Genomic DNA, 22,649 nt, shown 5'->3' with positions numbered 1-22,649 from the left:
TTTCAAATAGCCACAGACTATTCTAAGGTAATCAGCAATTTCTGCTTCTTTGAGAACTTGTCCAAAGGTATTCCACTGACAATGCCTCCTCTTGTGACCAAAAACATAAAAATGGACTGTATCAGTCCACCTAGACACTGACCATATGATAATCCACCCAAAAATAGCCCCTGCTTTTGACATTTCTGTCATGGAGTAACAATAGGTAACTGCACTTTTTGCCCAAATACCTGTTCTGATAGATTTAAAATATGGTGATATCACAATTACAACTGACGCTCATAAAATACCATCTTTAACAAGTTAATCTAGGTAAAGTATAGTCATCAAAGCCTGGTGTTCAACCTCAGCTTGCTGCACACACATTTGGAATGTGTTTTAAATGAACTAAACCCTACATTGCCACACGCTTACACCACCACTTTTACCTACGAAGAAAAAAAGCACAGTTACAACACCTTAGAAAAGCTCATTCCTACTTGAATGTGGCAGCTGGAGAAATAAGCAGAAATTAATAAAAAGACTTAAATGAAAATCATTCATACGCTACTTTCTGTAAGAGGCTTTCTAACTTGCTTTATGTGAAAAACCTGCAAAACAGCTCATCCTTCTGTTGTATAAGCCGGCATCTATTGCTACGTCCTTTAGTACAGGTCTGAGAAGGGTTCATATTTATTTTGTTTACCTTCTGACAAAAGATTGCAGGCAAGGTATATTGGAGTCTCTTTCTCATTATTACTACTGCCTGTGAATAAGGCAGGCTTCTAAAAAAAAATAACTTGAGGTCCCTGTGTGCTGAGCTGAGCTGAAACTACTACTGGATGTTTCATACAGAGCTGCAGTACTGTCAATGGGCTAAAAGGTACCAGTTCCATGTGGATATGACAAACACTTGATATTTAGAGATATCCCAAATATCTCTAAATGCCTATATATAGGCAAATTAATTGCACCATTATTAACTATCATGGCAGTATAAATGCCTCACTCACATGCAGAAATCTGCATTTAGGTATCTGTATTTAAGTGCCTAAAACTTGACCTTAATCCTGCCCAACACAATAAAATAAAGAGATATAAAGGGGAGTCCAAAGTATCCAAGACATGAATAGAGGGTTAAAAAAAAAACATTAAGAATTATTTTTTTAAGGTGAAGCTTTTATTTGCATTCCCTTTGGATTCCATGCAATTGAGAAGCAACATATAAGCAACACAAGAGGCCTGCCAGGCCAGGTGCCACCATTCCAGGTGTCATCGGTAAGGCAAAGAAGACAAAACGAAAGAATGTCTCTCTTGATCAAACTTCATGCAATTGACAGCAATAAATGGAAACAAAACAGACAGAAGCAGAATTATGGCTATCAACGAGGAGAATGATGAAAAAGTGGATATTCAACATCTCTTATTGAATAACTAAGACTATTTGGTAGCTCTTGTATTTTGGAGCTACTAGAAGAACAAAAAAAGTAAAATGGCAGAAATGACAGAAGGGATAACATCTCCTGTTGAGTCTTCAAGATTATATTTACAGATGCAAATTACAATAATTTTTCAAACATTAATCTTTTACCTGTTTTCTGTATTCTGTTTCTGTGCATACACTGTGCTCATCATCCCCTTCGTTGGTGTTAATGTCTGCTACTGCAATGGGAACATGACTGGTTAAAAATTCTTCACATTTCCTTGTTATTGAGGAGCTCTCTTCAGTGTTCTGATACCCACTGTCAAAGCAATTGCTGTCTATATCCTTTCTGACATCTGTCATGGCATAGTTATTTTCCTCAATGTCCTTGGTAGAAATTTTCACCATAGACTTCCTTTTGGCTGTTTTTTTGTGGTTTCGTTTCATTATTTTGCCACAATGATCCCAAACTCTGTTTTTCACGGACTGCAGGCCCTTGTGAATCCGTGCAATGGCAATCTGACATTTCGTCATTTCTTCAGTGTCCTCTTGTCCCATTGAGGAGTCAGTACTGAATGAACTCAGCAGCAAGGCAATGAATAGGTTGAGCACCTTAAAATAGTTAAAAGTAAGTTGGAGTCACTATTACTAACAGAAAAGACATTTCAGAAAACCCTATTTAGATAAAAAAAAATCTCAATCTCACTTTCATCAGCCACTGTAATGAAATTATTTACTGTTATACTGGAATATTAACACAGTATGATATGGCTCCTTCTGGAAGGAAAGGCAGCACAAAAAGGAAGGAAGTGAGGGTTCAGGTATATCAAATTTAGTTTCACGTGCTCTGATGTCCATAATGTATGAGGACATGTTGAAAACATGTTGAAAAACAGCAGGCAAAGTTAACTTTTAATAACAGCACCATCAAAAAGGATCTGGTATAGGCCAACAAACCACGCAGATGAAAAAGATTTCATCTTCCAGTATATACACATCGGATCTAGCATATGTCACACAAACCAGGAAATCTGTGAAGTATAAACTTTTGATAATATAAGGATAAGTTGGTAAGCATTAAAAGCACTGAGCAGTTCGGTTATTTGATACAAACAACACAAATGATGAAGAAATTGAACACCAAATTATCAAAAGCACTGCACTTCTATACTCTGGGTAGAAAGAATAATTTTGCATATTATTTTGCTTAGCAGCTATCTCTTGGGAGAGAAAGAGAAAGATGGGGAAAAGGAAAAAAAAGACAGAAGAAAAATATATATTAAGTAACATCCAGAAAAGAGAATAGTGTGAATACTCTTGCCTTGGAAAAAAAGATGCCAGTGTAACTGCATGCATTCAATAAGGACTGAAAAATAGCTTGAAACTCACCACCAGGTTTCCTATCACCAGCACTAGCAAGAAAATGGGAAGACATAGTCCTTTTCCAGCCACTTCCATACATTCCCACATAGTTTCAATCCATTCTCCACATAATATTCGGAATATAATCAGGAATGAATGACAAAAGTCCTTCATATGCCAGCGTAAATTCTTATCTGTGTTTATTTTACAGAAATTATCCTCATAATAATTGCCCAAAACCTGCTTTCCTACTACAGCAAAAATAAATACAGTGATAATCAAAACCAGAGTGAGGTTACCCAGAGCACCAACTGAGTTTAGAATTATTTTCATAAGAGTATTTAAGGCTGGCCAGGACTTTGCCAATTTGAAGATCCTGAGCTGTAAGTAGAACACAAGAGAACAACGTGAGTGGGGAACACTGAACAGATAGCACAGCACACGTAAAAACCAGACCCTGCATTTATCATGCTGTCTTTACTTCAGTAACACCATCATCATTTCAAATTGTCCGTGCTAAGTTAAATACAAGCATGTGTAAGTCTATTATTATTAATAGCAATAAAAATAATAGTAATAATAATCAAGTGGCTTAGAGGTATTTGGACGAGGCTTATGAAACAACTGCATTTTGGACTAAATCAAATACAATCAGATAAAAATTGAAAAAAGAATTTTTTCTACCTCTCACCTAACAGACCTAAAATAGGATCTGAAAAGTCAGATGGGATCTATTCTATGCACCCTCATGAGTAAAAAGGACATTTTTAGTCAAATTAGCATTCCGGACTGTTAAAATCTCTCAGTCGTGATACACAAAACAGAATTCAACTGAATTTCTAGGTGCAATGACCTTAAAAAGGTACAAAGAATGCTAGAAATAATTAGTAAATTTAGCATACTAAATACACAGTAAGGACATAAGCAAAAAAGTTAACGTTATACATAGACATCTCAGAGCTACTCCTCCTTTTCCCTAAGAAGGAGGAAAGCCTTGAGGTCTCCTTAGATCTCTCCTTACACTTTTCCTTGAGTCTAAGCCTTGAGGAAAGCTACATTACTTTACAAATCTCAACTCAAAAGGAAAAGCTGTGAAGGAACCTTTGCTATCCGTAAGCTCATGAAAACAGTCAGATAATATCTCTTCCTAATCGAAGATCTGAAATGTAGTTGAGCAGCGCTACTGTATAGACCTAACAGGGAATCGGAGAACTCTCTGCTAGGTCAAATCTCCAAGGGGGTCACTGTGCCAGAGGATTTGTAGTATCCAGTACACACAGTATAATAAACATATTGAACATATTCTTTAATATTCATTTAATATTCACTCTAATTAAACATTCATATTGTCTTACTATTTACTAAGAGAACTGATTTAACAGATTTATCAGTAAAATAATTTGAGGGTATTTCACTGTAATCTTTTACAAACCTATACAACAGGTGTACTTTTAAAAGAGAGACAATTACCAGCCTGAAAGACGACAGATTTTCTTTAAAGCTTATTAGGCCAATCATAACAACTATGCTATCAAAAATATTCCATTTCTGCTGAAAATAGTAGTAAGGATCTAGAGCGATGATTTTCAAGATCATTTCCGCTGTAAAAATCAGGGTGAAGACCTGGAAAGAGGAAAAAGAAATGCAGCAAAAAGTCACTGAAAACGTATGTCTCCTTAAGGGCTTGTCCCAGTGTAAATATGGGGTTATAACTCCAAATTCAATCTCACATAGACCTTACTTACCTTGTCACTTATAAAAATCATTTTACAGTAATTGTCTGGCATTTTAGGGTACTCCAGAGCCATGAATAAGGTATTCACGACAATGCAAACCATGACTAAGAGATCAACAAATGGATCCAAAATTACTAATTTCACCTTCTCTTTGACTACTCTCCAGAATGGACAACAATTCCAAATTAGATACTTGTGAGCAAAACGTTTCCAAAATGAAGGACATTTCAGTTTTGACTCTTGCAGTTCTAAATGACAAAAAAGGAAAATGACATACAAATAATCTTATGTGGAATTTCATAGTATTAAGAAAAAGGCAATCAGACATGGAAAAGACTGAAAAGAAAAATCAATCTCATGTGAGCAGAATGGCATCATTGAAAAAAAATGTTTCACTCATTCTACACAAACTAATCACAGGCTGTTTAAAGGCCACCATCAACAAAACCCATAATTACAGAAACAGGTGATATTATCCACCTCTTCATATGTTTATTATAAACATGTGGTTCCCTCTACTGAAGTCAAATGTATTTCTTGTACTGGGGAAGTTGGGGCTGCAAACTGGGCGTAGTATGTGATCTAGCAAGTGCTTAATAAAGGGTGATAATCACTTTTCTCCTGGCTACGCTCCTTTTAAGTCCAAGATGCTGTTAGCCATTGCTGCTGCAAGGGCATGTTGCTGGCTCAGGCTCAGCCCACTGCCCAAAAGGACCCACGGGGTCTTTCCTGCAGAGCTGCTTCCCAGCCAGCCAGCTCCCAGCCTGTATTGTCACGAGAGGTTCTTGCAGATATGCAGAAGTTTACATTTGTTCTGGTTGAATTTTCATAAAGTTCCTCTTGGCCTATTCCTCCAGACTAAGTCCCTCCAGATGGCAGCTCCTACCTCCAGTGGTTTCAAGTGGTTCCCCCCCACCAATTTGGTGTCATCTGCAAAATTTAAGAACAAGCCCTCTGTTACCTCCTCCAGGTCACTTAGGACAAAAGGTGTCCTAGGATACATCCTGTGGTACTCGACTTGTTACCTGCCTCCAGGTGGAACACAACCTGCTCACCAGACAATTGAAGCCCAAACATCCAACCATTTTTTTGTCCAGCTGGTTGGCCGCCCATGCAGACCCTAACGGTGTGTGAAAAAACACTGTGGAAGACAGTGTTGAAAGCCTTGCTATAGTCAAGGTAAATTAAAACATTGCTCTCCCCTCATCCAAAAACCTCAGTCATTTTATCGTACAGGTCAGGCATGATTTACCCTTGGTAATTGCAAGTAACAGTTGCAGTTACATGGATATAAAAATATTTATTTTACTGAAATTTACATTTGATCGCAGCATAATTTCCCCTAGTGACTTTTAAAATAATGCTGACTGTGACATTTTGATCTCTTAGGTCAAGTTACACTATCACCATAGGAAAAACATTAAAGAATGACTTACGCAAATTATCTGTAATAACAGTGGCTGCACTCATTAACCTCTGTCTTCGAAAAGGATCATTAATAGAGTCCACTGACAATTCATAGGACAGCAGTATCTGCCTCTTTGGTTAGAAGGACAACAGAAGACAATATAACAAGAGAATATGAATAAATGGCAATATAAAAATTATGTCCAGCCTAAGATCACAGAATCATAGAATGTGTTGGGTTGGAAGGGACCTTTAAAGGTCATCTAGTCCAATCCCCATTGCGGTAAGCAGGGACATCTTTAACTAGATCAGGTTGCTCAGAGCCTCATCCAGCCTGGCCTTGAATGTCTCCAGGGATGGGGCCTCCACCACCTCTCTGGGCAACCTGTGCCAGTGTCTCACCACCCTTATTGTAAAGAACTTCTTCCTAACGTCTAATCTAAACCTACCCTGCTCTAGTTTAAAACCATCGCCCCTCGTCCTATCGCTACATGCCCTTGCAAACAGCCCCTCCCAGCTTTCCTGTAGGCCCCCTTCAGGTACTGGAAGGCCACTATAAGGTCTCCCCGGAGCCTTCTCTTCTCCAGGCTGAACAACCCCAACTCTCTCAGTCCTCCCACTCCATCACTCAAAGCAGGGCAAACTTCAACTGTAGGGCCTTTTCCAGACACATTCTGAATGCAAATACAAAGATCCAAAAATGTCTGTGGATGACGTGTTCTAATGTTTATCCTCTGTGACAGTGATTATTTTTTCCCCTCTTAATAACTAATTGGAATTTCCCTTGTTGCAACTGCTTCCCCTTGACTTTCCATTGTGCATCTGTAAGAAGATCTTGGCTTTTTCCTCTTTATACGCTCCCATTAGATATTAGTAGACAGCAGGAATAAGATTCTTCCCTTTCCCTTTTCTCCTTCAGGCTGAACAAATTCAACCTTTCCACCCCTCCTCCAACATCACGTGCTACAGCCCTTTAATCATCTTGGAGGCCTCCACTGGCTTGGCGTGATATCTCAATTTAATCCTTCTACTGGAGAGTTCAGAACTCAGCACGACACCCCAGGCGCAGTCACACATGTACTGGCCATGCTAAGTGAAGATACACACATGGACTAAGGTATTGAAAAGGTAACAAATCTATACTCTACATGGATGCTGGACCATAGGTAACATGATGGTAAGGACTATCCATGAGTTATATGGTATTTTGCCAGTGTCAAAGGTACTGGGAAAAAACCCCCAAGATTAAGCAAAGTAAGAATTAGAAGCCTTAACAGCAGTTTCTTAATGGATTTAGAAAGGACCGATGAGCAGAGGGATCTTTTCCAAAGCCAGAAGTCACTGCTGTAATCAAGATGTGAAATAGCATATATGGGATTCAGCCTAATATTCAGACATCTGCATTTAATTCGTCCATGTGCACAATGTATCTAAAATCCCATTATAATCAATGCTTTTTTATAAAATAAGTTTGATTCACTTAAGTATCTGAAGCCATTTGAGATGGTCTACTGAGAAATTTGGTACCTGAGACATCCACGGTCTCAGACTAAGGAGACAAGACACATCATGTTTGTACCTTTCTGTAGAGTAGGTGGAGGCCAGGTAAGACACTCTAGAAATCCTCTAAAGTCACTGGTATCAGTTTGTGACCCCAAAAATTAAATCTCCTTTCGACTCTGGGAGTTTAGAACCTAAATCACATGTAAACACCTGCAAAGAAAAACCTGGAGCACAATACAGTTGCCTAAATCTAGGAATTTAGCAACATTTGAGATACCTTAATGTGCTTAAGGTATCCACGCAGTGCTGGAAGATGTGCCACAGATGTCAAAGATATCCAGGACAGCCAACCTGTCCAAGAACATCTAAAATGGCACTAAATGCTTCTAGTGAATCACGCCCTCTAACATTAGAAGTCTCCATACTGAACTGAATCCAACCCTAAATATTTAAGCCAGAGAATTTGTGTACAAAAAAGGAAAGGGAAATTCTAAAATTTACAGGATTTTATACGTTTGTTTACATAGTACAACAGAGATGCTGACAGATCTTACCACATTTATAAGTGCAAAGGGCTATAACGTGTCATAAGTATGCTACTGATGGCCCCTTCGAACTTTCCTTTCAAGTCCATATAATGCTGCCTCTGTCTGGTCCCAAAATCTAACTTTCACATTGCTTTAAAAAACAGATTAATCCAACTCATGCCAAAAGAAGATTTAAAAAAAAAGAAAGGGGGGGTGGGTGGAAATTGCAAATAAAGAAAGCTTTTCTGCTCATCAAATTGTCATATCACATGCAAGTCTAATGAACATATCTCCTATTTCAAATACTTACAAGCTTCTTGTGGCAGTGACCAGGCTGTGAATGAAATATATGTTCTTCTTTGCCATGATCACCTAAAATTAAACTTTCTGTTGAAATAGGGTTTTCTTTCTTCATCTCTCTTTCTTTTGAATTTTCCAAGTCAGTAACTAACATTTCAGATCTGACACCTAAGGCCTTACTGCCCTCTCCAGCAGCCAACATCTGTATAAGAAACAGCAAAAAGTCGGTCTATTAATACAAGGCAAATGAACTAGGATCATATACAGTTAAATTACTATGCTATCTGAATGCTTTCCAGTAATAATTCATCCCTTTCAAATATTAAACTACTATAAAAAGATAGGAGTACAAAATGCTATTCCCAATACTGAAAGATAGAGTAGGGTTACTTATCAGCTACTGTAATTAAAGTTTGTCCTTGCCCCTTTAGATATTGCATTTTGTAACCGAATTACACAATATTATGGCGTATCCTTTTACTCTCCTTTTCTTGCTTTGGAAAGGACCCTGAGCCCAAAGACAACAGCAGACTTAAGGGCTCAAACTGAATCCTAAAATGTTAAGACTTTCTTAACTACTAATACTGTTGAAAGAAAAACAGATGGAAGAAAAGCCTAAGTAAAGCTTTGCAAGCTGGAATTTCAGACAGAGAAACATTACAGACCTGTCAACAGCTATAGAGGAGGAATTTGGTAAACCAGTGATGCCTTTCATTTAACAATGAAATTGAATAGTTGCTAGAGAGTATTTTTATGTCCTTTTACAAGTCTGTCTTTTCTGATTGTTAGCAGTAAATCAGAGGTATTTTTTATAAGAAGTTAGAAGCTAAAATATGTCTTACAATAATTTTCCGTCTACCTTTTTGCCTCAGCTCAGAGCTTCACTCCTCAGGAATAAAATAAAAAGAAGGTGATCCCTGGTCCCCTGCAAGCCAAGGAATGAATGAATCTAGGCACTATTGTGCCAAGAGGAAACACTGTAGAAATCTGGTGTGTGTCTATTAGCTCTCCAAACCAACAGAAATGAACAGAGTCTCTGGATGTCCTTCTACAGTAATATGTAACTAATGGCATTAGCCTGGCCAAAGACTAGTCCTGCCCTTGTCAACTGGTAGACCTTCTGCAAGCAATCACTCAAAAAGGGGCACGACACCCCTTAAAATAGCTGAGCACAGTGGCTCTCAGGAAGCTTGCATTTTTAATCAGTCCTGAAATCTATCAGCAGCAGAACTTCCGATCTCAGGGAACTGTGGAAATGACAACTTTTCTTATGGATGCAAATTTATCCACTCATACTTCCTTCATCAGACTATGCCGTAATAGCGAGAAGGAACACCCAGAGAAAGGAATTTTTGTACACAGCAACGGTGGTATTGTACAAGAATGGGGCAAACCACAGAGTACAGGCACTTATGCAAAGCCATAAAAGCTATATATATACTTGCAGCAGCCATTCTTATACAAGGTCAGGTCTGCAAATCCTAAAACTTGATATGATTTAACTTGGACTCATGCTGTGTGTTTGTGTCGCAGAAATATTTTTATATATTTAAATATACATATTATACATACAGGTGTATTTAAGATATATTTATAAAGAGACAGAGAAATAGAGAAATGAAGTGTGAGAAAATATTGTAAAAAGCACGTGTTTAATTAAAAATCTTATTTTTCTAATTCACAAACAGAAGAAAACAAAAGGAACCACATATTACTTATTATATATAGCAATTTGCAAACCTTTTCTTTCTCTAGAATTTGTTGGGCATCCTGAAGTAATTTTTCCTTTGCCTCTGTTTCAGCAAGAGTAGCTCTATTTTGCTCTTCATATGCCATAGTTACTACAGCCAAGATCAGATTGAAGAGATAAAATGAGCATAAAAAGATGACGCCCAGAAAAAATAAAATGTAGTTCTTTCCAGATGTACGGATAGTCTGTGAAGAAAAGGTAAAGGTTATCTAACTTTAAACAATTTGTTTTCCTATAAAATACAAAAAGTCAACATACCGCCCTGTTTTCTTTAAACAACAGTAGGATCTACCTCTGGTCTAAGTTATACAGAACGTCTAGAAATACTTCTAGTCAGGAGTTCCCCTGGTCTTCAAGTAAATAAATTTCAGCTCTTAAAAACTCCTCTGTGATCATACAATGTTTTCTCTTTATGTAACAGACCATCAGACATTCATAATGATGACCTGTACTGCAAAGAAGAATTAACAAAATCCATTTAAAATTAAATGAAATATCTCCCAGCAAATCGGTCAAATAATCATCAGTTTAGGTTATAAGAAGACAACTTCAGCTGTAAAGAGATATACAGGTGACTACAGAATAAATTAATAAAACTCAGTAATATGGATGAAAGCTACGATTATCTAAATGATCATGAAAGATTCTATAATTAGTGAATCGGAGGCAATATTTAAACTGATTGCCTGTTCTTACTCCTTTAAATGGCAGCAGAAGAGGCAGCTCAAAATTAAGCTCTGAGACATTAAAAACTAAAAACCACATGACTCCAAATGGCAAAAAGATGATGTATCCAATTTAAAAAAAATTTCAGTTAATAAAGGTTGCTGGAAAAAAGTTAAAGTGGACCATATGAAAGCTATAGAACAAGCCAGAGGATAATTCCCTTCTAGCAAAGGCACTGCATAAATATATGGGATCCAGAGAGTTCCCTACATGCAATTTTTGTATCATTTTTGTCAAAAACCATAATTTAAAAGTTACATTCAACTCTCGATCAAAACATAAAGGCTCCACTTTTTTTTTAATACCAGTTTGTCAAAAAAATATCTGAAATATATGTGTATATGTTGAGCCAAACAGTTTGGAGTCAGGACTTAAAAGGAAGAGAAAGAGAGTATGTAACAAGTCCTCATACACCCTGGAGCAGCAGTGAGCTCACTAGCCAGACCTACTATATACCCCAATGCTTTGTTTTATATATATATATGTTATATATTAACATTTAACTATTAATCACTGGCCCAAGTGTCTTCTCCAACAAAACCATGGGCATTCACAGCAGGATTCTCCCATCCCACGTCACTTGCAGAAGGTGTTACAACTTAGTCACATGAAGCTACTTCCTTAATATTTACATTAATTTTAAAAGAAATTTGGTATTAGTAATGCTAAAACAGGTACAGATTTTTCCAGTGGATGTAAAGCTCCAAACTGCATGTCTAAGTCATTCTAGCAGGTAATAAAAGTACCTACTTGTCTGTAGAGACGCTCCCAGTAATCCTGTGTCATCAGACGGAATAAAGAAAGGAAGGCCCAGCCAAAATGATCAAAACTTGTATAACCAAAGTCAGGATTCTTCCCAACCTTCCTGCAGGTATAGTTTTCTGGGCACTCCTTGCTAACCACAAAAAAAATGTTAAACAATACTTACTTGCAGTATCAGATTGTACCTGAACGCATCCAGTACACAACATCAAATATAGATTTGTTCAGTTTATCTGAAAGTCGGTTTCATTATTCCCCAATATAATTCTGCCAGAAGGGCTGATTTATTTCAGACAATCCTAGAAAGCCATTTGTCTAGTTGAAACTAGACAGAAACTCTTGTTCTGTCTAGTTTCTGACTTGACAGAAACCCTCCACTGATGTAGGATACATGCAAATACATAGAGAGGGGAAAAAATGGAAATATGTTTATTTTTAAATAATTCCCCAAGATGGGGAGAGGAGAGTTTATTAATATCTCACAACTCTTTACTGATTTGTTCCTCTTCTCCTTCATATCATTCTACATTACCATTATATTACCAGTGGTTAGCAACAAAGCACAAATATAACTGTCTACATCGTAGTATTTCAATTCATTCTTTTTCTGATGTGAAAGATATGGGTTTTAGTTTAATAACACACACACACTCTACCCTCCTGAAAAATATTCACCATTCCTTTAGGGCAAAAATAAAACCACAGTACATCTGGAGGAAAAAATAAGAAAATAATAAAACTGTTTTGTTCACTTACTCAGGATTTGAACTGAACCCACAGAGCAATATTTCAGAAGAATTATTCACCCTGTAGCAGATATTTTCTAAAAAAAATATCAAGGAATCATAAAATCAGAAGTTGTCAGTTCCTGCAGTACTCTGACAATAAACTATACATTACTGCACTTTAAAAAACACCCTGATGGACCAAATCTCTGTGAAAGACTCCTTTCCCAACAAAGGGCATATAAAGCTGTTTCTCAGGGGATCTGTCCCTATGGCATTTTTTTTTTTTTAATTTGTTAACTGCACAACTCAAAGTGTAAAATTTTATTTGATCTCTGGTAAAAGTAAGAATCTCTGCAAGAAGTAGGTAAAATTCCTGAACAATATAGCTTAAGTGATGGAAGAAATCATTCCCCGTGCAGTACCCCTAAAATTAGGACCCCCATGCAATGTGCAAAGAAGCAAATGCTTATAGAAAACTCAGTTGCTTCGATCGCACAGACTGCTAATCTTACTCCAAGTCCCAGATTCACTAATTTCGCATTCAGTTGTCCCAGAGACTTCATGTTACTACTTCTGCAAATGGAACAACGTAACTTCTTGTGAGAAATACACATAACTGTATTTTAACATCTCGGTGAAACAACAAGACATACACAGGAAGATACACAGGTTATGCAAAGGGAGAAAAGAATAAAATTTACCTCTATCATTTGGTACATATATCTTGGCATCCTTACATAATGTGTCATTGTAGTCAGTATTATTGAGGACACATTTGGATGTCAAATTGCCCATAAAAAGCTGGAGGCCTATTAGAGCAAATACACTCAAGCAAAAAACAGTCAAGATCAACACATCAGTGAGTTTCTTAACAGATTCAATAAGTGAATTTACGATGACTTTCAGACCTAGAAAAATAAGATTCAATAATACGTAAAATGAGAAGAGGAATGCAGTAGTGTTCCCATATGACAATATACAACTGTTGCAAATACGCTAAAAACAATCACTGTAAATGGCTTTGTAATTTCAGAGTATTAAATGAGGTAAAATAAAGCACAGGAATGAGTAAAGTATTTTTACTTAAATTTCCTAATCATAACTTATTTGGCTTTTACTTCCATCTAACACTAATTTTGCTAAATTGAAAATTCTAAATTAAGATGGCATCTAAGCAAACTCTTACCAACTTTAATGACTTTGGACGGATTTCTGTGCTTGATGAACATTAAACAAGTACTTCACATTGTGCCAAATACACATTACAATAAATGATAGCTTCTGCTGACCTCAAGGAATTCTGTCTTAGAAGATAATGCCTTACAGATGTCACCAGTTTAAAGGCAAAAGAACACTGATGACACTGGGAAAGGAAGAAATATACGTTGAGGACCACCCAGCTTGAAAGCAGCTTGGCAGAAAAGGACCTGGGGGTTCTGGTGGACACCAAGATAGAATCATAGAATCGTCTAGGTTGGAAGGGACTTTCAAGATCATCGAGTCCAACCATCGAGATGAACACAAGCCAGCAATGTTGCCTTGCGACAAAGAAGGCAAATGGTATCCTTGGCTGCATTAGGAAAAGCATGGCCAGCAAGTCAAGGGAGGTGATCCTTCCCCTCTCCTCAGCACTGGTGGGGCCACACCTGGAACAACTTACAAAAATATCGAATATCTGGACAGCATATGCAAAATACTGTTGAAACTATTCTGCTCAATCCAGATAGTGGCTGTGGTCAATAAACAAACAAATGAAACTCTGAAATATTGTGAAGTCAGCATTCTGGGAAATAAACCACAGAAGACAAAGCTAATCAAGTAGAACATAAAACCAGAAACATGGTGGTATACCCATATTATGTTAAGACAACATATTGAATAGGGTGTGCTGCTCAGGAAAGACAAAAGGCAAAAGACAAAGGCACTGGGCTAAGTCAAATTGAACGTTAGTGATGGGATAGAAAAAGCAGGAAGCAGGAAATACAAAAATTTGCCTGTGTCAAAATAATTTTGAGGAAAGATGATAAAAATTTTTTTGTTAGGATGTTGCTGAGAGTTACTATAGACTGCAAAACAGTCATACCTTGGGATCCCATTAACCATCACAAAAAGTGACCAGAAAAATGATGACAAGAACAGGAGAGGAAGTAGAAATAGCACACTGCTGAAGCAGAGAGAAAATTAGTAAGACATGCTGTTCCTTACCTGGTATTACTGAAATAGCTTTCAAAGTCCTCAGGACTCTGAAAGTTCGAAGAGCTGAAACCTTGCCCATACCCCTGCACAAAGAAGCATACCTAAAAAATTAAAGCACCATATAACTGAATGACAAAGATACAGATTTCAGAGCCTATGCACGTTGGGCACACAGTAATGAATAAGTTACAGAAAATAAATAGGTCAAATATGTCCTAAGGTAGATGTCTAAAGTTAGGAACCTAAGTCCATTTCTAGGTATTGATATGAAATAATGAGACTCTTGAATAGTGCCTCTGAAAAGAAACACAGTGAGTTTTTACTAAGTGGGGACTGGGAAGAGTAACTTTTGAAGTGGTTATCCATCAAAATGTCAAATAAATATAAAACTTGCAATGTCATAACCACACCCTCTCATAGTGAGGCTAGTCTGATTTAGACCACATGAAAATATATGTTGCTGCTATCTCAAAACTACACAATATACAGTTTAGGAGAAGAAGTAAAACTAGGTTTACAATACATTAATCCTGTACCACATGGCTGTCTTTCTAACTTTTATTTAACAGTCAGCTAAAAACTTGAATATTGAAACTAGCTTCAATTTGATCATTTCAACAATTTGAAAATTTCTGAAAATGAGGATTTTAAGAGTTGCATGTTCTATACAGCATTTTAACAGGTTACCCCATATTTTATAAGATTTCTTTCATGTCAGAATGGACATGAATTGTGACTCCTCTAATGACAAGGTCATAACTAGTAACATCATTCCTCAAAATAAAAAGCCTCAATGACAGAATCTGAGAAACATTGGTTGGAAAAGGACCTCTGGAGGTGATCTAGGTGACTTCCCACTCAAAGCATGACTTTTGAGTTAATTTCCAAATACTTTTATTTGTTGCATGATTGGACCCCCAAAAAAACCAGAAGGAGGTAGCATATTGCAAAGTGCTTATATCTACTTGAACACAAATGAATTAGAAGCATGGGTAGGGAAGTAGGACCATAAAATGAAATTGTTCATACCGCTGCTGGAGTACTTGATAGTTGCTGATGATAAACAATGTGCAAATTCCTTAGTGGTTTATAGATTACCCATAAGAATACTTTGCTTATACACATATATATGTTTGTGATGACCTCTGAGTTGTTATTTAAAAATAAGGGAAAACCAGTCAGGGATATGACAATCAAACAATTCTAAGATGAGCTTTGCATTTAGGTCTTGCTTTAAGGTCTATGACTATTTTTCTCTTTGCAGATAGGGTGATTCAACCACAGTATTTCTTAAGCAGGTAGGATGCCAACCACTCCAATGAACTTCAGCAATATCAAATTGCATTTTATCTGTGTGTTTGTCCCTTGAGTGTAAAAGAAGAACTGAGTTTTACTTACGTTATGACAATAACGACAAGATCCAAGCAGTTCCATGGATCTCGAAGAAAGGTAAATTCATCCCAAAAAAATCCTCTTGCGACTACTTTTATCAATATTTCACCAGTATATATGCTAGCAAAAAGATATCTGAGAAGGAAATTGTATATTAAAGTTATAGAAATAAAAATATTAATGAGATTGAGACACAATCAGACACATTTCCACCTTTTCTACGATTTAGTCACTTCACGGAGATGAAGGTAGAAAATGTGAAGTGAAATAGGACAGATTACATTAAATTCGGGAACATCAGGAAGATGTCTTCCTGAATTTTAGTAAGATTTCCATGTAAATCTATAATCACAAATGTTCACATGAGCATATGAAACTATTTCTGGATGAAGGATAGCTCACATTTCCTTATGAAAAAATTTTACGACTGTTCTAAAGCAGGCTGGAAATTTTCAAAGCCTCGACATTTTGGCAGAACAACAATAGCAAAGACTTATTTTAGCCTGTAAAGTTTGCATATTTTATACACTTATTCTGACAAATACTCTATAACTGAAAGAAATCCCACATAAAATTAAACTATTATTATCAACAGGCTTACCCCAAAATAAGAGGAATTAAAATTGTAGAACCGCTGAGGCCCCAGGCACATTTTCAAGATTTAATTCCAGAACACTAACTCAAGTTACACTGGGCACTGTGCACAATTACAAAAGGTAACAAGACATTATAAATAGACGGCTTCCTCATGTGAACTACCGAACCAGGGGTGTCTCCAGGAAACAGCAAGAACTAATGGAATGAATTATCCTTTATGCTTTTTGCATGAGTCGGCCATAATGGACATTCAGGTTATTGCCTTAGAATGAGAGATATTAAGATAGAATTCTGCTGCACTATCTCTCTAAAAGGCTTAATCCTTAAAAGGAAAAATGGGACAACCTTCTGTGTTACACCAGATGGCAAAATTAGCCAACATAGAGAAAAGGGCATATGGTGTAAGCCTCTAAGAAAATGCACTGAAGCTCCACAGAAGACTATGTGATATAATAATAATAATCCATAACTCTATCCCAGCCAAAACCAGCACAATCTTAAATCTTCCTCAGAGGTCTGTCTGAGAATTTTCAAGCCCCAGAATTAGATCACCACATTACTCAAATTTTTCAGTCCAGCACGTTAGTATCCTTAGAAAAAGAGCGAACAAATAGCAACTGAGATACTTACTCAGTCCAGTCAAGTGTGCTTGGAAGCCTATTTACAGCCATGGAAGCACAATTAAGTACCACAGTACATGTAATAAAGCCAACAAATAATGTGAATAATAAGTTAAGGAAAAAGTGCTATATTATAAAACAATGAAGTTGCTGATTTACACATACGCAAAGAAATACAGATACTCAAATAATTACTTTGGTTTTGAATATGCTCAGGACTTTTCATGTTTTCCAAAGAAACTGATGTCACATCAAACTTCTGCTCAGCTTGCTAAACTTCATGATTTAAAAATAACAATGAATTATCTGCATATGGATATAGTTTTGGAAGTTAGGACATTAGTGGGACATAATATGCTTGACAGAAGAGATGAGGAACATAAATAAAAGAAAAAAACCCGATTCCTCTGCTGTCTACTCTTAATTGAAACTTTAGAAACCTCCATTTCTTCCCAGCAGGAGCATGGAATAAAGAGAAATGGGACACAACCTCATAATAACTAGGGGTTTTAAGCCTAGGAAAACTAGATGAAAAAGCTTAATTATCAATAACCAGTGTTCTTTGAAACTGGGAGTCCACAGATATATTCTTACACTTATGCTCTGCCATGACTTCAGAAAACTTTTACATTTTATGTGGCAGGTGACGAAAAGATAATAAGAAAAAACATCTGTTCAGGAAAGTTCACTTGTCACCTAATAGCAGTGGGCTTTATTTAAAACATTGGCCTTAAATTTAGGGTTTATTTGAAAACAGACAGCAAATTTAGTAATTTCTAATAGCATGAATACACATTCAAAGTCAGACTTAAGTTTCCATAAAAGGGACCTTTCTACAAATTAATAACTCCAAATGAAAACAGATGTTTGGTAGAAAGAGCAGAAACTACTCAGCCTATTGCTTTGCACCTGCGATCCTTCACATTTTTACATTCTTCAAACTCCATTTATATTTGTGCAAAATATAAAAAATGTGCACTCTTCAGAACTTTCTAAACACGAGTGTGAAATACATTTCTTAGGTTAATATCTGACCCTTTCAGCAAAGCACTGCTGTAAATCATATCCTTCACGTTTTAATAATTAGGGAGTCACTGGTTTGGGTTTGGTTTTTTGTTTGGTTTCTTTTTTAATATAAGCTTGTCACCACAGTAGAGACTTTGAAAAGTTCTGGAAAATAGCTAAAATATCATACAGTAGCCTCTAAATGTTTTTTCATAACAATATCTGCAAGTCTGACTTTAAATATGAGCTTTTTGACATTTTTTACTTGCACCAACACCCTGTAAATATCTTAGCTGTTGAAAAACAAGAATCAATATAAATTTTTTAAAATCTGTCACAGCCACATGATCTTACAATTACATTAATATGAACAGAGAAATAGGATGACAGTAAATAGAATAATGGAATTGTTTAAGTTGCAAAAGATTTTTAAGATCATCAAGTTGAACAGTTTAATGGTTAAATGGTTAAAAGGTGCAGTATATTTTAAAACTGAAATAAGGGAAACCAATAAGAGGATATGAATGGGTCAGAATTTTAATTGCTGTTCTTCTTACTGGATTAAAAGGACCAATTATACATAAGGCAGGCGTGGCAGTAAACCGGAAAATAGTCCTCCTTTTATTTATCACCATGAAAGTCTATTAAAAAAAAAAATAATTCATAATATATGAAACATTTTAATGAAACAAAGTTTTCCCCAAAAATTAAATGTTTAGGTTTTCAAATCTGTATGTAGAACTATATCTAACTGCAGTTATGAATAAAGCTTTCCTGTATTCTGACTTGGAACTGTGACCTGATGATACTACATTTTGAAAGGAAGACACCAGCTGTATGAAAGTTCATTATCACCTGTGAGGAAGAAATAGTAATGGGAATGAATTTGAACAGCAGGTGATCATATTCATTTGGTCAAAGTAATTGGAGGATACTATTCTGGGACTGCAACAGTGGTGTTAATCATACTCAAAAGTACCTTTCTCTTGGATAGTTCTATAAGCTACAAAAGATTATTTACAAAATACATATTGTGTAGGACTGCCAGAATCCAGCCCAGACAAAGCAAAACATTTTAATTTTGAAATATCTCTAAATTACCAAGTACCACTGTAAATTCCCTCTGAGGGAATTTACCATAGAAGGAATTTACCTTAAGGTCTATGAAGCTCAGTAATTTTGCCACACAAATTAAAAATGAAATCTCTTAAATCAAAAACACTGTTTACCTAAATTTCTTCAACTGAATCATCCTTAGTTTCTCTTCATCAAGAATATCACTTTGATTGCTTTGAGAAAAAATACCTCTGGAAGAACAGTTTTCTACATGTTCTCTGATTAAATTATTATATTCCAGCTGGTATACATAAAAGACAGCAAAATAGGACTGGATGGAACCTTCTGCTCTTCAGGTCAAGTCTCCCTCAATAGTAAGCAATTATACAACAGACATTTCATTTAGAAGGGATTCCTAGAGCATCTACTTTACACGCTCCTATAGGCAACAACACAAAACACTTTGCAATAGCATAGAGCATATGCAATATAAATATGATACAATAAACAAAGCTGATGAGACATAAAATAACAGAAAACTAATTTACTCTAATGAAAATATATATTTTTGCTACACCGAGTACTGGAAATATCTTAGTTATGTCTATCCTAATTTGTATAATATTTGTAATTCAGCAAAAACATCTGCAGTAAGTCAGCAATTCCACTGTTTGACGAGCACTGTTTATATAACACTGAGTTCAGTCCCACACACATCATAGAAACTGCTCTGGAAAACAAAGCATCAATTATCCTAGAATATATTTCCTATCAAAGTGTATCTATGAAGCGTATCATGTTTTCAAAATCAATTCTGATTGCTGACTGGAACTTAAAATACCTTTCCATTACAAATGTGGAACATACCTTAGCGCTCCTGCCCCAAAAACCACTAGTAATATTCGAAGATCTGTCTACAAACAATCAGCATCTCCTGAACAGAGCTTTTACTCTCTCTTACAAGTTCAGCAGACAAAATTAAATTAAAAAAAAAAATGCTTTTTAAAGTTTTAACCTTATGATCACTGTAGTATGGATCAAAATCTTCCAGGGGTTCCCCAATGAGCTCCACAGGAACATCCCCATACAGAGATGGCAATTTTTTGCAGGCTTTCAGATCAAGCTGCGGAGTAAGTTTATCTTCTTCAGCTCCTTGGTCCTTACTCTCCTGGTTCACTTTGGCTTGCTGCTTTTTTTTCTCAGCAATTCTTTCCTCAATTGCTGCCAAGGACTCAGGGGTGAAACGTCGAAAGCTGTTAGTTTCTAATGGCCAAAAGAAGGGATCCATTTTTCCTTCTATATGTTTGTTTCCAGTGCTAGAAGTAACTTAAAACAGAAAACTATTAATAAGCAGAAAAAAAACCCAGAAATAATCATAACTTCAAACTAATACCCATTAGATAAATTATTTCTTCCTTCTGTGAAACTCCATATGAAAATCATATGCATCCTGGGTTGCACCAAAAGAAGAGTGGCCAGCACGTCGAGGGAGGGGATTCTGACCCTCTACTCTGCTCTGGTGAGACCCCACCTGGAGTACTGCGTCCAGCTCTGGTGTCCTCAGCACAAGAAGGACATGGACCTGCTGGAACGGGTCCAGAGGAAGCCACAAAGAAGATCAGAGGGCTGGAGCACCTCTGCTATGAATACAAGCTGAGAGGGCTGAGGTTGTTCAGCGTGAAAAGGAGAAGGCTCCAGGGAGACCTTATAGCGGCCTTCCTAAAGGGGCTACAGGAGAGATGGGGAGGGACTCTTTATGAGGGAGTGGAGCGATAGGACAAGGGGTAATGGTTTTAAACTGAAAGAGGGGAGATTTAGATTAGATATTAGGAAGAAATTTTTCACTATGAGAGTGGTGAGACACTGGAACACGTTGCCCAAAGAAACTGAGGCTGCCTGGAGGTGTTCAAGGCCAGGCTGGATGGGGCTTTGAGCAAGCTGGTCTACTAGGAAGCATCCCTGCCCATGGCAGGGGGGTTGGAACTAGATGATCTTTAAGGTCCCTTCCAACCCAAACCATTCTACAATCCTATGAAAATGGAATGGAATGGACTAGACTATTTCAGTTGGAAGGGACTTACAGTGATCCTCTAGTCCAACTGCCTGACCAATTCAGGGCTGACCAACAGTTAAAGCATGTTAGCACGACAGAGAAACAATACTCTCTTGTAATTACAGCTCTCTTCTTTAAATGCATAGATATATTTCTTTAAAAAGAATATGCAACTGCCTGGAGCTAAAATGATCGTGCAGTGATTTTGCTTTGGTTTAAGGGATTTGGGGGATGTTCTTCCTCCAGGACTTTACAAGCAAGTTCAGATCTGATCAGGGACCACAACTCAGAGATCAAAATTTACCATGGTAAGAAACTGAAAGCATATAGTCAAAGAACTGTTACTTTGCAAAACCACACAGACCCATTTCCTATGGAAAGCTCAAAAGATATAGTGAAAATCAACATGCCCTTTTTTTCTCCAATTTTTAATAATTCTGAGAAGATTAATTTTATCTTCAAAGCAGTTTCAAGGACAACAGAGAGACTGAGCTTTTAGGTAGCTACATTAACTGCAATAAATGAAGCAGAGAAAATGGTTTTAGTAAATATAAACATTGTTTTAGTATTAAGGATTTGGGAGATGAATTTTTATAAAAAAGGAGGATGAATCCGTCAAAAGCAGTGATCAAGAGCCAAAAAACCCTACACATTCCCTTCAGCAGATGTGACTAGAAATCATAACTGAACAAACATTCACAGACAACGTGAGATGATTTCTTCGGAAGACCTGTATCAGCAACGTACTTGGGCTCACGTGGAACAGTAGAGTTTTTGGCCTTTCATCAATTGCCCAGCATTTATAGTCTGTGACTTAGGTTAGGAAAAAGGAAGCTAAGAAGATGTGACTGAAAAATCCTTGTGATACAGATGACTAAAAAATTTTGAAAAGACAGAGTGACTACTCGGAATTCCTGAAGCTCAGCTAAACTCTGCCACCTCATCATATGCTGCTGAACCAGCTGAATTTTTAAGTCAAGATGCTGAGGTAAAGTGTTACCCTTAGAAATAATTTCAGTCTTTGCATTGGGTAGAAAAGCCTCCCTAGTAAACAATTCTGGAAGGGAAGCTACACAACGAATGTTCTCAGAAGTAAGCTAAATTACTGCTGAACGGGATTTCTTCTAGAACCTAGGAGAACAAACTTGGGTTTGTAAATACAAGTCAGTCTGGGGAAATCCTAACAATACACTACCTAAAGCATGCTGCTGAAGGCAAATACCAGGCTAGAGTCCCGATCTGTTAATTTCCAATACAGGATATCTAAGAACTTTCCATTTAAATTAAATTAAGAATTGCAAATCCTACAACAGAATTTTATATTCCTTGTCCCATAGTAGAGAGTAGTCCACCATTAACAGATAAAAATGCATTAGTGGGACCTTTGTTTACTAAAGGACCACCCTCTATAGGATCTTCAAATTGACCTTTTTTTTAATTAAAATGGAAATTACTTATTTTTCTCACCTTGAGATTAACTGAATTCAGTGCACACAGAATCTTTTTATGTCAAAACCCAAGGAATTA

At 36.7% G+C, this 22,649-nt stretch overlaps 1 protein-coding gene across 1 annotated transcript in view; it reads right to left on the bottom strand.

Moving 5' to 3' along the window:
• LOC141738215 (sodium channel protein type 5 subunit alpha-like) overlaps window positions 1-20,389 on the bottom strand; it is a 40,099-nt gene extending 19,710 nt beyond the window's left edge. The window contains exons 1-15 of the mRNA XM_074573410.1: window positions 20,085-20,389; window positions 18,536-18,654; window positions 17,019-17,108; window positions 15,798-15,926; window positions 14,409-14,500; window positions 12,890-13,111; window positions 12,232-12,295; window positions 11,464-11,608; window positions 9,978-10,172; window positions 8,248-8,439; window positions 5,937-6,039; window positions 4,510-4,748; window positions 4,235-4,387; window positions 2,792-3,145; window positions 1,571-2,014 (exon numbers count right to left, since the gene is read on the bottom strand). Of these exons, the coding sequence (XP_074429511.1) occupies window positions 1,571-2,014; window positions 2,792-3,145; window positions 4,235-4,387; window positions 4,510-4,748; window positions 5,937-6,039; window positions 8,248-8,439; window positions 9,978-10,172; window positions 11,464-11,608; window positions 12,232-12,295; window positions 12,890-13,111; window positions 14,409-14,500; window positions 15,798-15,926; window positions 17,019-17,108; window positions 18,536-18,654; window positions 20,085-20,357 (2,814 nt within the window). The 5' untranslated portion in view covers window positions 20,358-20,389. The remainder of the gene's footprint in view (window positions 1-1,570; window positions 2,015-2,791; window positions 3,146-4,234; window positions 4,388-4,509; window positions 4,749-5,936; window positions 6,040-8,247; window positions 8,440-9,977; window positions 10,173-11,463; window positions 11,609-12,231; window positions 12,296-12,889; window positions 13,112-14,408; window positions 14,501-15,797; window positions 15,927-17,018; window positions 17,109-18,535; window positions 18,655-20,084) is intronic.
• Window positions 20,390-22,649: the final 2,260 nt, after the last annotated feature.

Source organism: Larus michahellis, chromosome 2, assembly GCF_964199755.1.
Source record: "Larus michahellis chromosome 2, bLarMic1.1, whole genome shotgun sequence".
Lineage (NCBI taxonomy): Eukaryota > Metazoa > Chordata > Aves > Charadriiformes > Laridae > Larus > Larus michahellis.
This window is presented reverse-complemented; position numbering and strand designations above follow the sequence as displayed.